At 36.3% G+C, this 14,146-nt stretch overlaps 2 protein-coding genes across 2 annotated transcripts in view; one reads left to right on the plus strand and one right to left on the minus strand.

Moving 5' to 3' along the window:
• Nucleotides 1-1,643: 1,643 nt before the first annotated feature.
• On the minus strand, nt 1,644-7,719 carry LOC121410382 (methyltransferase-like protein 7A). Its single transcript, XM_041602432.1, has 2 exons — nt 7,158-7,719; nt 1,644-6,254 (listed from the first exon to the last, which is right to left on the minus strand). The coding sequence occupies exons 1-2, from the start codon at nt 7,683-7,685 to the stop codon at nt 6,018-6,020; spliced, it is 765 nt and encodes a 254-aa protein (XP_041458366.1). The 5' UTR covers nt 7,686-7,719; the 3' UTR covers nt 1,644-6,017.
• A 3,122-nt stretch (nt 7,720-10,841) lies between these two features.
• Nucleotides 10,842-14,146, plus strand: part of LOC121410391 (ATP-dependent DNA helicase Q5-like) — a 31,231-nt gene continuing 27,926 nt past the window's right edge. Inside the window, exons 1-2 of the mRNA XM_041602444.1 lie at nt 10,842-11,320; nt 13,698-13,897. Of these exons, the coding sequence (XP_041458378.1) occupies nt 11,053-11,320; nt 13,698-13,897 (468 nt within the window). The 5' untranslated portion in view covers nt 10,842-11,052. The remainder of the gene's footprint in view (nt 11,321-13,697; nt 13,898-14,146) is intronic.

Raw genomic sequence — 14,146 nt, forward strand, 5'->3', positions numbered from 1 at the left:
ATAAAATGGAGAGCAAATATAAAAAGAAGTATTTTTTGGAAAAAATGCAAAACAAAGATTGAAAAGTCAATTTAGGCATTATGTTTGCTTACTATTGAAAAAGTATTTTAAATTCTTTCTTGCTATATTTATATAATGTTTTTTTTTAATGTTGAATTCTAATGTATATCATGATGTTGATTTTTTATTTTTGTTCCATACAGTGACGATGTAAATGAGAACATACAAATTAAAAAAAAAAAAGAATACATTTCAGACTAAAAAAAAAAGAAAAAAAGAATTGCTCTTTGAGATATTAAGGGCAATTAAAGAAAAAGATCATCCCTTTTGTACATCCGACCCACATTTTTCTAAAGCCTTACTTCACTTTAATAATGAACTGGCCAAGTCATGGTCATTTGACAGCATTACAGACTGTCAAAAGAACCAAAATCAGAGACAGAAAATTTCATGAAGGTCCCAATAGGGGATCGGACGTACATATTTTATGGAATTGCCCATAAGCCTTTTTTTTTATTTTTGGATTTTGGAAACTACATGTAAATTACTAGTTTTGCTATTGACAGAGAACCTTACCTGGCAACTTATTGGTGGTTTGGGTGTGGTAGGTCACATTTTGTTTCATTTCCAGTAAGGCTACACCCATTTGGTCTATTAAATATCCACTTGGTCTAATACCTTTTGGTCTACATGGTTAGATGAACTGTTAATGAACCATATTCATTCAACAGAGTTTTTTTAGAAGGAGACAAGATGCGTATATTGACAAGAAAAAAGTTAATCATTTTGCATCCAACGATACAAGGGTGACCCACATTACTGCTGTGTGAGGTAGAGCTCGGTTGCTGTGAAGAAATCACAGGCACTGACTGGGCGGGATTCGAATCCACAATCTCTGGATTACTAGACTGGTGTCATAACCACTAGATCACCGGAGTACCCTTAGTGATCAGGGTTCAATCTATCCCATAGATTATCAAATCAAATGGAATCTTAGACCAAATAATATGGATATTGGACCAACTGTGTATTGAAATGTATGACATGCAAGTGGGTATTAGAATAATGGGCATTGCAAGAAACTTGAAATTGTTGTAAGTCAATGTTAGGTCAAAAAATCTATTGAAATTCATCCATTCCATTGAAAATATGCAAGCAATTGATGGCCTCCATGCATCAGCATGTATAAATTGATTTTATATTTTAGTTTTAAAATTGATCGATCACTTGTAAATCTGCATCTGAAATTTGCAATTGATCGCAAATATTTCCTTGCAACCCCCCCCCCCAAACTGACCAGGGCTCTGAAATATAAAGGTTAGTGATGAATTGCAAGTTCATGTATGAAAGAACTGCACAGATTGGTTCCCAGTCAGTATAACAAAGTCCACTTGCAACGACGATCTTGATTGGTCATTGGTATTTAGCAATTGATTGCAAACCTTGTGTTATGGTGCCCAGGTGGGTTTATCCCATGTGGTATAAGATTATACAAGGAGAACATGTACACAAACTGTTATAGACAATGTGAATATGAACACTTAAAGTTTGGTACCTTAAATGAATCATAATTCTGAGCTTGATCTTTTATTTGAAAACAATATAAAGATGAACACCTGACAAATGACATGAAAATTATTATATGCAGCATTATTTACATCAAGTTTTATTTATCATATAAAAACACATGAATAATGAACTATACTACATACACCATGTTGGTTTCATGTACATGTATATAGTTTCATCTACACATGATTGATAAACTTTGGTTTCGCTTTTTAATTCTTTACATGGAGATCGCAAAATGAATTGCATTGGATGTTTTTACAACTTCACTATTTACAGATACAGGCACATTCTGCTCTTATTTCATAACAGATTAACAATCCTGAATAACGAGGAAAGGGCAAAAAGTAGGTAAAGGACTAAAACACAATCCTCTGTTTGAATGCAACCAAGGGAAAATATGACAAAGGGGCTGGGTACAATTAAATAGCTCCTGAAATAGTCAAAAGGGTCCTGGAAATTCCCAATCATTGTAATATACCGTACTGAAATGTTATTGTTAAAGTTTAATATCCAGTGTAGCAGATTCAGGCAGTAAGTTGTGTAAAGTAGCTCTTGAAAAGAAAAGAAAATATTTAGCTTGAATGCAAAGTTCTCTTAATCATCAAATAAAAGTTATCTCTATTTCCCTCTTTATCATTTTCTGTATCAAATACCAAATGGTAATTTGATTTTCCTGCATTTTGTTCTCGAGAACACTCAAGGTGACAAGGTCCATTATTACACAAACAAGTAAAAGATGGCAATATGATATTTCAATCATTAAACAGAACACAAGTGATGCTGGTGGGTTAAATTGAACCTGGTTCTATGCATAAATATGTACAGAGGTGATGATCAAGCCTCTTTTTATTTTGGCTTAATCAGTGTACACATGTACACACATGTACAAGTATGTAGTATTGTACATACATGTGAATGTATTCTTATTTCAGTATGGTACATAAAGACATTGTACATGTAATATGTGCCGTAACATGGTCTTGTCACCCCACCCCCCCCCAAAAAAAAACCATATAATGTACTGGATATTATAATATAATGTAACATTAACATGTTATTTTCCCAAGGAAAGTTGATTTATGGGAATGCATTGATTTTGTTTCAAAGGTGTAATATAGATAGAGAATGAAGAAAAAAACAACACAAACTTATCTGGACTTGAAGCATACATGTATCAACTGTACTACAACCAAGTTTAAAACAACAACAAAAGAAAAATCATGGGAAAATACTCAAATGTCTGTTTCAACTTGACTTTGCATACATGTATATTGCAAAAATAGAATAAGTGATTGGTGTTGATATTAGTTGCTAAACAGATGTGAAACAGTTCACTGAACAATGACGAAAAATACACACAATTTAGCAACTTCTTTGGTAAACTTAAATCTACCATTTCAATGTACATTGTAGAATTAAACAATCACAATATATCTGGGATTTTATTTGTACACACAATGTTCGAAATATAACTCGCAATCATGTAATTACCATTAAAAAAAATTACATGTATGCATATATGCAAGGATCAGTTGAAAAAACAAAGAATTTTATACAAAATAAAGTTTACATGTATAAAAAATATGGAAGTGTAATAGCCTCTAATACTATGAAATGAAAAATGATATACTGCATTTAACAAACAAACAAATTTCAATTTGAGAATTCAAGAAAAGAAAAGTTTTGCTTCTAATCTGATTCAACACTTTACACCATTCAGAGTTGTATGGAATTGAGTGATCTCTGCTTGCAATCACTGACATTTTTAGTAGGACCCCAGGTCCTACTAGACATTAGGATGTTTTTTTGGGGGGTCTTTTTTGTTCCTTATAATATTCCTAGATGCCTGTCTGGCTTTGCGATCAAGTATTATTCTTTAAAAGCTTCAAATACATTTTTAAAATCACACTGCAGAATTCCATTGCCATGTTTGGATTAGAGTACAATTAAGATTTGCTTTCAGTCATGCAGGCATGCACAGACTACCCCCCCCCAAAAAAAAAACTGTTGAGAAATCCTATTCAAAATCACATTCACATATTCGGGGACAATTATAAATATGGTACCTTAAAATCTGAAAATCACAGTGCGCTCTGGAGTTCATGCTTAAACTCTTGATCAATGGAGCATGATCCAAAACAATCACCCATTGTATATCTTGTGATTAACAGTGCATGGTCTGTCACGTCACAATGCACAACAGTTTCGTTGTAACAGGGAAAATCTACCGATTGCATTTTATACAGAACTGGAAAATAAATGCAATCTGACACAAAATCAGAGGTAGTTATTTGGTTTGTGTTACTCGCATTGATGTTCAGTTTTGAAATGAGCAGTTTGCTCAAAATTACTGCACTTTATTATACATACATAGTACACTGGATTTAGAAAGGTTTTGAAAAACCTGTAATATATGGAAGCACTACAAATGTTTCTGCTACGTACATGTACTACTACCCCAGCTACCCTGATTGGGCGCATCAAGCATTCAAGGAATTCCTTCCTACTGGGTACCCATTTACACCTGGGTCAAGAGTGGCAAATGTAAATAAACACCTTGCCAAAGAGTGCTAGTGCTGCGGTGGGATTTGAACCCCGGTCCTTGTGGTTCAAAGTCTGAAGACTTATCCACTGAGCCACAACACCTCTACACCTCTGTACTACCATTACTGCGCACATCAATGCAAATGCAGTATTTTTTGCAGAAAATCATATCAATATTACACAGTGCATTTCACATGGAAAGTAATCTTTTATTCTGAAATGTCAGGATCATGCATTCTGTTTCATCTTTTAACATGGAATAAAGACAAATGGCATTCATAAATTTTTTCTATCTTTTTTTTTCATTAAGATTTATTGGTGAGATATCTGATATGCAGCAGCAAAAAAAGTTTGATTTTTATCAAGGTGAACCATTATGAAATACAATTTTCTTCATATTATTTCTTTTTAAAAATAGATTTTAACTTTCTAGCTTTATAATATGGCTTCCAATGCCCTTTCTGATTTTAAAAATAAATCTTTGATTTCTACACTTCTACTTGAAAATACCCAAACATACCATAAACTATAATAAAGTTCACACCAACGATAATTCAAATCTACATTCAGAGTCTGAAAGACCATTATCAAAGAATACAGTGGAATGTGTTCAACAGAGGAGCTATCTACATGTATCACACACCAAATTGGAATAGAGACAGAATGTAGTTGTTCAGAACACAAATTTCCCATTTTCTGTATACACCTGTAGAAGTTGTATTTGTAGAACAGTTAAAACCATGACTTTACAAAAAAAAACAACTTTGGCAACCTTTACTTGTCATTTTACTACCCCTTTTATAAAGTAGATAAATATTCACTTTCCAAGGGGGTTGAAACTTGTCGATTGTAAATATTGATTTATCTATGTCATAGAAATCTACTGTATATACTTGCATATTCATTAATATCTTTGTAATGATTTCTTTTGCTGTTAAATTGATTCGAGTTGAAATGAAAATAAACCAAACTGAAACTGAAACTTGTTGATAAACTGATTAGCGTGAAAGGAATAATTATATATGAAAGAGAAAATGGTGAAAATTTGAAAAAAAAATGAGACAAGTGAATGAAAACTCCCCCATAAGTAAATTATGAAGGGCAAACTCTCCCATTTGACATTCTTGAACATGCACCCTTTCCGTCCATCACTTTTGGTACAAAATGACACACAAATACAAGTGTAGGTGTATAGTATATAATACTTTAAAGACATCATGGACCCGTTTCATAAACTTGTCATAACAGCAAATTTGCAATAACAGTTTAAAGCTACTGAAATCCTTTGATTTGATTGGCTGGTAGTAAACATGTGCATTTGTAACAAGTCTTTATGAAACATAACACATACAAATTACAATTATATTGGTCCATGCACATACCAAGGTTTTTAACATGCAAATCCTCTACGGACAGAGAGGTTTCATCAGTGCCTCAATTCAGATTAAAACTGTCATGATTTGATAATCAAATCTCAGATTGAAGAAGGCACTGGTCTAAGGTAATTATTTATTTATCTATTTTGTTTCTGGCAAAAAACCAAATACATACACAATTGAAAGACCCATTGACTGGTGGCCAGGGCCCAGGAGTAGCCCAAAGGATACTGGTTCCCATTCCTTTTTAATACATCTACTTCAAACTTTGAAAGCAAAGAAGAACAATGAAAAGGGGGATCTATCCACAAGACTGCAAGCTTACCTGCATACTACCAATATATTGAATGCAGCAAATGACCCATATTAATAGCCCCCCCCCCCTCCAGTAAAGTAGCCCTTCAATTGCAATTGGGTTAAGAACAAATCAAAACTTGGGAACAGAAAAAATGAACAGCTAAGTGTCCCCCCCCCCCGACATATCCTCAATAATAATTACCAGGATGTTGGAAGGGTATCTGGCAACTACTTCGTAGCACATCCGAACACGTGGGATCGAAAAAGACGCGGACACTTGCGTATATCCATCTTGGTATATTGCACCTTACCGAAGCCAGCCCGGTCAAGAGTACCACAGAAGGTATTGTTGATATGACATCCAGCCAAGGAGTAGAAAAAAGGGGCCAGGATCCTCTGGAAGAGATGGGTCCAGCTGTTCTTGGTGTGTGTCTCCGTGTGCTCAATGAAGAAGAAACGTCCTCCCTGAAGGAGCAAGACAAACCAACAGAATTGGTTTTACTTCTTTTTTTCCCAGAATACTGAAAAGTGGTAGGTGTAATCTGGACATAGATGTAGACCTATGCATTTTATGTTTCCTGGTTGGGCAAGATTCATAATTTTTTTTTAAGAAACCAAAAGCAGAACCCATTAAAGGTCAAGTCCATCTCAAAAAAATGTTGATTTGAATCAATAGAGAAAAATCAGACAAGCACAATGCTGAAAATTTCATCAAAATCGGATGTAAAATAAGAAAGTTATGACATTTCAGAGTTTCGCTTATTTTTAACAAAATAGTTATATGAACGGGCCACGGGGCCAGTTACTTTCAAATGAGAGAGTCGATGATGTCACTCACTCAATATTTCTTTCTTTATTGTTTGAATCATACAATATTTCAATTTTTACAAATTTGATGATTAGGACCTCCTTGCCTGAAGCACAAAATGTTAAAATAATGGAATTTCAAGTGTTCAGGGAGGAATGAAACTTCACTTCACATGACAATGACGAGAAAATCAAAATATTTCATATAATATTAAAATACAAAAGAAATAGTGATGTCATCAGTTCCCTCATTTGCATACCCTCCTTTTTACAATAAGCCCGCTCCAACTCCAAGGCCCCCGTTTTTGTGTCTTGCCCGCGGCACACCCCCACCACTTTTTTGGTCGAGTGCCCCCCCCCCCCCCCCGGCATGTAGAATGGATTGCAAATAATTTTAACATGTTTATTTCAAATCTTCACTTGTCTTTCCATTATGGTCCACTGTCAAACTTCAGGCTACATGTTTATATTTTAGATCTACAACTCTTGAACTACAACTAAAGGAGATCAGATTATCCAACTATATAGCATGGATAAAAAATATAACAACATCTTAAATACCGGTTTCAGAATCCGATAGACCTCGCTAAGCACAGCTTCGATGTCTTTCACAGAACACATTGTGAGAGTACTAACAACTGCATCCAAACTAGAGTCCTCAACATGTCCTCTCAGATCCTCAGCCCCCATACTCAAAAACTTTGTAATTTCCAGCGATGGGTATTTCGCAGCATTCTTCGTCACACTCGTCTCGAATCTGGAATTCGGCTCGACGACAGCAAGACTGGTATTGGGGGGATAGAAGGCGAAGTTCTGCCCGGTGCCGCACCCGATCTCCAAAGCCAAAAATCGCTGGTTGCTGTCGTCGCGATAGGGGCGGGAGTTCAAGAGTTCAGAAAATAGTTTTTCCTTCTGTTCTTTGATGTCACCGTGATGCCTTTTCGACACTATCGGACATATCATAGCAAAGACAATCGGATGGAGCTTCAAGTAAATAGAATGCAGAATTCTCAAAACAATGAACAGCCCAGCCAGAGGGACGACATATTGCTGGAAATATCCAGACATTTTGGCATCAATTAACGCCATGTTACATGTACGGTAGACGCTGTTTTGCACACGTTTTTTTTGCACGAACCGCGTGGTGGGCGGAGGATGTTGTTGAGGTGGGAGGGGCTTGCAAAGTGGGCGGTGCCGACGAAAATATCTCTCCCGCGCCCGGGGGCTGCAGGTTTGATAGTAGTCAGTGGCGGATACAGGGGGGGGGGGGGCACAGCCGGCCCGTCCCCCCTTTGAGAGTCATAATTAAAATATGTATACACCGTTAAAACAGAAGTTTGCCCCCCCCCCTTTGAAAGTGAAGACCCTTTTTTTCGTGGACGAAATACCCTGATTTTTTTTTATTAAAACCCCCCTTTTTTGCTTGTCAAATTTTTCCTCGGGAAAATGTGCCCCCCCCCTTTCGAAAAATCCTGGATCCGCCCCTGATAATAGTGAACCTTCAATCAAAGTCAAGAATTGATGTTCAGGGTCCTAAGGCTCAAGGTGAATCCGCAGGAGAAAACTTTCTCAGATAATCAGTGCAATCTTCTTTTCCATGTGGAACCCGGGGACTGGGGCGTCGCTCCCGGGTTTGCCCCCACTATTGTTTTCAATTACAAGCACAAATCGTGAGAACAACCATCTAATTGTTTTTCTTATATGAGAATGTGGATTAAATTTCAATCCAGCATAACCCCCGGTCATTCTGGTGAGATGTATAGCTTCTATGTACTGATTTGCAGATAACTTTCTTTATAAAGCGAAGAAATGTTGCTATGCATCCGAATTATACCACAATATTTTTTTAATGTTATTTTTTGTGTCATTCCCTCCCCCTTGAATAATCATCTTCTGTATTGATGCATGTACAGCTTCCCGTTTATAATCTTTGTGTGTCATATTCCGGGGCATAATATGACAATCAGTTATTTCACCGAATTTTGGAAGATTTTATGAAGGTTATTTTGTTGGTTTATGTCGAATTAAAGGTCAAGTCCATCCCGGAAAATGTTGATTTAAATCAATATAGAAAATTCGGCAAGCATAACGCTGCAAATTTCATAAGTGGGATGTAAAATAAAAATGTTATGACATTTTAAAGTTTCGGCTTAGTTTTCGCTAAAAGTTTAATAATGAATATGCACAACTCAGTGATATGCAAATGAGAGAGTCAATGATGTCCCTCACTCACTATTTTTTTTTTACTGTTTGAATGATACAATATTTCGATTCAGGTTTTGACAATAATGACAAAATCTTGATTCAACCATAAAATGTTGAAACAATGATGTAATTCGACATGTGCAGATATAGGAAGAAAACTTTGTTTCACATAATGAGAAAATTTCATAGTGAAAATGTCATCGGTCGCTTTATTTGCATACCGACCAGGAGGTGCATAGCTATTATAGCTCTTGCAAAATTAAGCGACACTTAAAAATGTCAAAAACTTTCTTAGTTTACATCCGATTTCGATTAGTTTTCAGTGTTATCCTTGTGGGATATTATAGTTTTGGGGGTAAACCTTAGCAAGAATAATTTTTTTAGGGGAATTAGGCCTGTATCTTCACGAATTATCAGAAATGGGGCGACGCAAGGACATTATGATAGATTTGGGGATGGAGGGGAGCGGGGGGGGGGGGTTACAATCAAGTCATTCTATATTGCAATTATAATGCCGTGACCCGGATATATCCCCTCTTTTAATTTCGTCTACTTGTTTCAAACTATATAGGCCCGTATTCTGACCTCGGGTTTAACTTAAACCCTGGTTTAAATTTGTGGTTTAACTATGGAGAGCCAATTGGGGCACGAATCCCTTACAGTAAGCATTCAATTTTTCTTAACTCATATGACACCCAATTTTTTTTACAATAATTGTCTGGGAATGATAACTGAAGTATTTTTCTTTGTTATGAAAGCACAATGAAATAAAATAGCAAACATAAGAAATATATGCAATATAATAAACATAATTTTTAATTTTTTGGCTCCCCATCATTTTAGCACAGAGTTAGACCGTGGTGTAAGTTAAACCTGACTTCAGAATACGGGCCGTAGTCTTTTGTCACTAAGTCTATAAGGCCTGACCCAGGGAGCATCGCCCTGATTGCCTATATACTAATGAGCAACTCTTCCAGACATAAGTTTTACTGATGAGATGAGCCAATTAATAGCGAGTTGAAGATCAGACCGGCTTTCTTCCAATACTCTTTCTATCTATATTCCCTTTATTTGGTGCAAGTGGCATACAGATGTGTGTGTGTGTGTGGAGGAGCGGGGGCCCGGGGGGCGAGTGGGGGGAGCTTCCCCCCCGCATATTTACGACCAAGAAAAAAAATAGAAAAGGAAAGAAAAGGAAATAAAGAGAACTTGGTGAAAAATTATATCATTTTTGGAATTTTTTTATGTCAGAATCTATCACAAATTTTTTGTAATGAAAATTGTCGCTCACAACGTGTTGTAAATTTTGCCTGATACGCCATATCTCCCCCGGGATCGGTCCCTCAATTTTTTTTGCTCATATTCCCTGCATATTGCAGGGGCCGTGGAATGGTTTTCAAAGGTGGGGGGGGGGGGCTTACCATGCTAGAAATCACAATCACATGGTAATTTTTACGTTTTTGTACACGGTTTTGGAAAAAAATTGGGGGACTGAAGCTCGCGCCCCAGCCCCCCGGTTCCGCGGCCCCTGTATTGTGCCATTGCTTGGTGCATGTGACCATGCTCGGGGATAGAAAGATTTTCTTTTTACCTCCATGATGTGACCTTTTGGTTGGACTCTCATGGTGTTTTGAGTTTTACATAAACGTTGACTCCCAATCTGATCTGCGCTGTGAAAGAGCAAAAGACAGTTTTTCACAATGTAGCCTATCGGGGTATGCGGCACCCCCCCCCCCGCAAAAAAATTGTTCTTGTTGTTGTTTGCTAGTCTGCACTTAAGACATACCGGTTCTTACTTTTAAGTTGTACAATGTCTCATTTTGACGTTTTGTCCGAGCGGAATACACAAAATCAACTAAAATAAAATTGAATATTGTAAATTGATAAAATATGTAAGAATAAATAGATTTCAGATCCAAAAAGGGAGGCGGCTAAATTTTCTGGAAATTATCTCTCAGTCAATGAAACAGAAATAGCACAAGATACAAGACTACGATTACCCACGTAGTTCCGACTTTTCGGATCAAGTACGTGCGTGCATGTCGCGTTGTCGTCAGCGAATACATCGACCATCGGTACTGCTAAGCTCATCTCCCCTCTCTTCTCGGCGTGATGATCTATCGTTATTCGCATTCATGAGGATAATGCTGATTTACCCAACCAACAATTACATTTCGGTGTCAGGCACGTTTATCTTTTCTGGGTGAAATGTATTGAGTCCTACTCACTCATTCCTATTTAAACTTCCAAGATGCCGAAGGTTTCAAAGAAGAGCACCTCGCAAGGGTCTAAAATCACAGATTTTCTGACAAACAAGACGGGCGTCGATACGGGAGCGAAACGTTCAACTGAGGGAGCCAGCAAATCATGTCCGAAAAAGATACCAACTGACAAGGGCAGAGTTGATCCAAAATTGACCAGCTCTTTTGCTCAACTACAAGAAACTCTAGAAAATGTGTTTGGTTATGCATCCTTCAAATCTGAGCTGCAGAAAAAGGGAACAGAAGAAGTATTTAAAGGTAAGCCAACACTCCGTTCCAACAGGCCTGAGTCATGAGTGACAATGACATTGACAAGGCACAAACATCCAAATAATATATTGAATATATATATATATATATATATATATGACATGGATCACAATTATCAAACTTTCAAATGCAAAAGACCTGACAAAATTGGTTGTGCCTTTAGTGTGCATACAGCTGCAATCAGCTCAACATTTTATTGGGCAGTCTCTTGCAATTTCCTTCTTTTAGTTTTACTTTAGTTAAAATGTTAGGTCTCTGCATCTTTCTGAACGTTAAGAACTTTAAAGTAATACAAGAAATTGGCAAATGATGTTTAATTTATGTCACAAAAGAAAGAAAGGATGGGAAGAAAGTGATCGGTGTCCAACTAGACCAATTGAATATAGATCTAGTGGTTTACTTGTTTATTGATCACCAAACACTTCATGAATTTAATCATATTTCTATTAAACAATATTTTCTTAATAAACTTCGATATTAAATACGCCAAGGGTATAACCGGTATAACCTAGCCTTGTGGACTTTGTGATGATATCCTTTGACATATACTTATTCACCACGAAGACTTGAAACCCTTCCCATGCCTATAAAGCAAGACCTATACACCTGAATGGATTTCCCTAGGAAATTCATCTTTTTGACTTTTAAGATAGAAATCACGTAAGTTTTTAAAATTTTATTTATCTACCGGGTATACACCTTCATATGTCTAATGCGTATTTGAAGGTGTAAAAAAACAGTTAGTAGGCTATAAATATGACAAATGAGAGGTTTCTTACCAGACCAATCTCGTGTAGATCCCTCGATCCATTTGTAAACTAGGGTGACCAGATTTCACAAAATGAAATACGGGACAATCGACAAACAAAGATCCACAAAGAAGCCCACACACAGTGTTAGACTTGTGAAAAATATATAAAGAATTGGAAGGGAGGGTGAACAAAAGAATGAAGGAGAGAAAGAAAATGAAGGAAAAAAGAAAAAACAGAAATTTAGAATAAAAGAAGGATGAAAGAAAGAATAAAAGGGATAAAAAAGGTTTCCATCATTCTTTGAAATGAATATAGAAACAAAGAAAAAGAAAGGAAGGGAAGATGAATATGTAAAGGAGAGAATTAAAGGGAAAACTTGAAAGTAAGAAAAATGAGGAAAGAAAGAATGAAGGAAAGAAATATGTTTCCTTCATTCTTTGAAAGAAAGAAGAAAAACAGGAAGGAATGAGGGAGGGATAAAGAAAGGAGGAAAGAGAGGGAGGGAAGAACGAAGGGAGGAGAGAATGAAAACTTTAAGAGAAAATAATGGAAGGAGAGAAAGAACGAAAAGAAACAGGAGAGGAAGAGAGGAGGAAGCCAATGAAATTTTAAGGAAAGAAAGAATGAAGGAAATAAAAAAGGAAATTTGATACAGAAGGAAAGAGAGAAAAAAAAATGTTCAGGAATGAAAGATAGGAAATGAAAATAGATGGAACAAAAAGGGACAAGCAGAAAGGATACGGTAGAAAAGAAAGAAAGAGGAAAAAGTTCAAACTTCGAACAAACAAAAAAAATCCAATCATCTAACAAAAATCATAATGTTAGTTTGTGTTGTTTTAATTGTATTTAAAAAATGTTAAAAAGTAAAATGTTTTAGAAATGAATAAAATTTCAAAGTGAAACATATTAAACATCACGGCATCGTAAACACCAAGATTCAAAATGAAATCTGAAACAACTAGATATGAAAAGTCAATAACTTGTTCCTCTGATTACATCTCCAAATAATCTGAGAATCCATAAAATAATTATAAGAATTTCCTGCCGATTTTGTGATTATTTTGGTGGAAAAACTGTTTATCATGTGAGATTGTTTGTACCATTGAGAATTTTCTCTGATCCTACATGCCTAGCTAGTAGCCTGCCACACACAGGCAGGAGGCCAGGCCAGTTCGTTTGCTAGCAAGAAAATCATTGCAGAACTTGCAAAAGTGTACAGTTATCGTTGTCTCTGCTTCGTCATCTGTTGTTTATTTAATGAAAATTCGTCACTTTTAAATGTATTAACTACATTTGTTCAATATTCTGAAATACCGGACAAATAGGTGTCCCGGGAAGGGTTTGTCGGGACGCCGGGACAATGGAGCAAAATACGGGACAATCCCGGGAAATACAGAACGTCTGGTCACCCTGTCCTGTTGTAAACAGTGCACATACAATAGGCTTGACCCTTGAACCGCTTCGTTATGACATAGCTTTGATAAGCAATGTTCCAAAATGCTGTTTTGAAGAACAATTTACAGATACAAATTATTATTTAACAAATAATAAAATTGGAAACTTTATTATAGATAATAATTATTACAATAATAATATTTTTTCATCTTTTTAAGGCAAAAAAGATGTGTTCATATCTATGCCAACGGGAGCTGGAAAGTCCCTCTGTTACCAACTGCCAGCAGTATGCAAGAAAGGCGTAACTCTTGTTATCTCTCCTCTCATCGCACTCATAGAAGATCAGTTGTCCCATTTAGATGAAATCAACATCAGAGCCGAAAGTCTCAACTCCAAGATCCCTGCGGCCAAGAGAAAGGTATGGTACTTTATAGATAATATTTATAATAATAATAGGTCTTAACAGTTCTTGTATAGTGCATATCACATTTCGAATATAACATCTCTATGTGCTTCCAAAGGACTTTGATGTTTACCCCGTCTTTAGCTTGGCGGCTGTAAGTACTTACAGCGCACACACATTTTAAGGAATTTACCTCACAACCATCTGTTTTAAAGTCCGGATACAAGTCCACTGGGCCACAACGCTCCATTTGAGAAATTAGAA

The sequence above is a fragment of the Lytechinus variegatus genome, chromosome 1 (genome assembly GCF_018143015.1).
Source record: "Lytechinus variegatus isolate NC3 chromosome 1, Lvar_3.0, whole genome shotgun sequence".
NCBI lineage: Eukaryota > Metazoa > Echinodermata > Echinoidea > Temnopleuroida > Toxopneustidae > Lytechinus > Lytechinus variegatus.

What these genes read in the sequence shown, in the direction of transcription:
- LOC121410382 (XM_041602432.1), bottom strand. Translation starts at nt 7,685, where the DNA reads ATGGCGTTAATTGATGCCAAAATGTCTGGATATTTCCAGCAATATGTC. An exon ending in TCTATCGGATTCTGAAACCG is followed by an intron (nt 6,255 to 7,157) that starts GTATTTAAGATG and finishes TTGCTCCTTCAG; the next exon opens with GGAGGACGTTTCTTCTTCAT.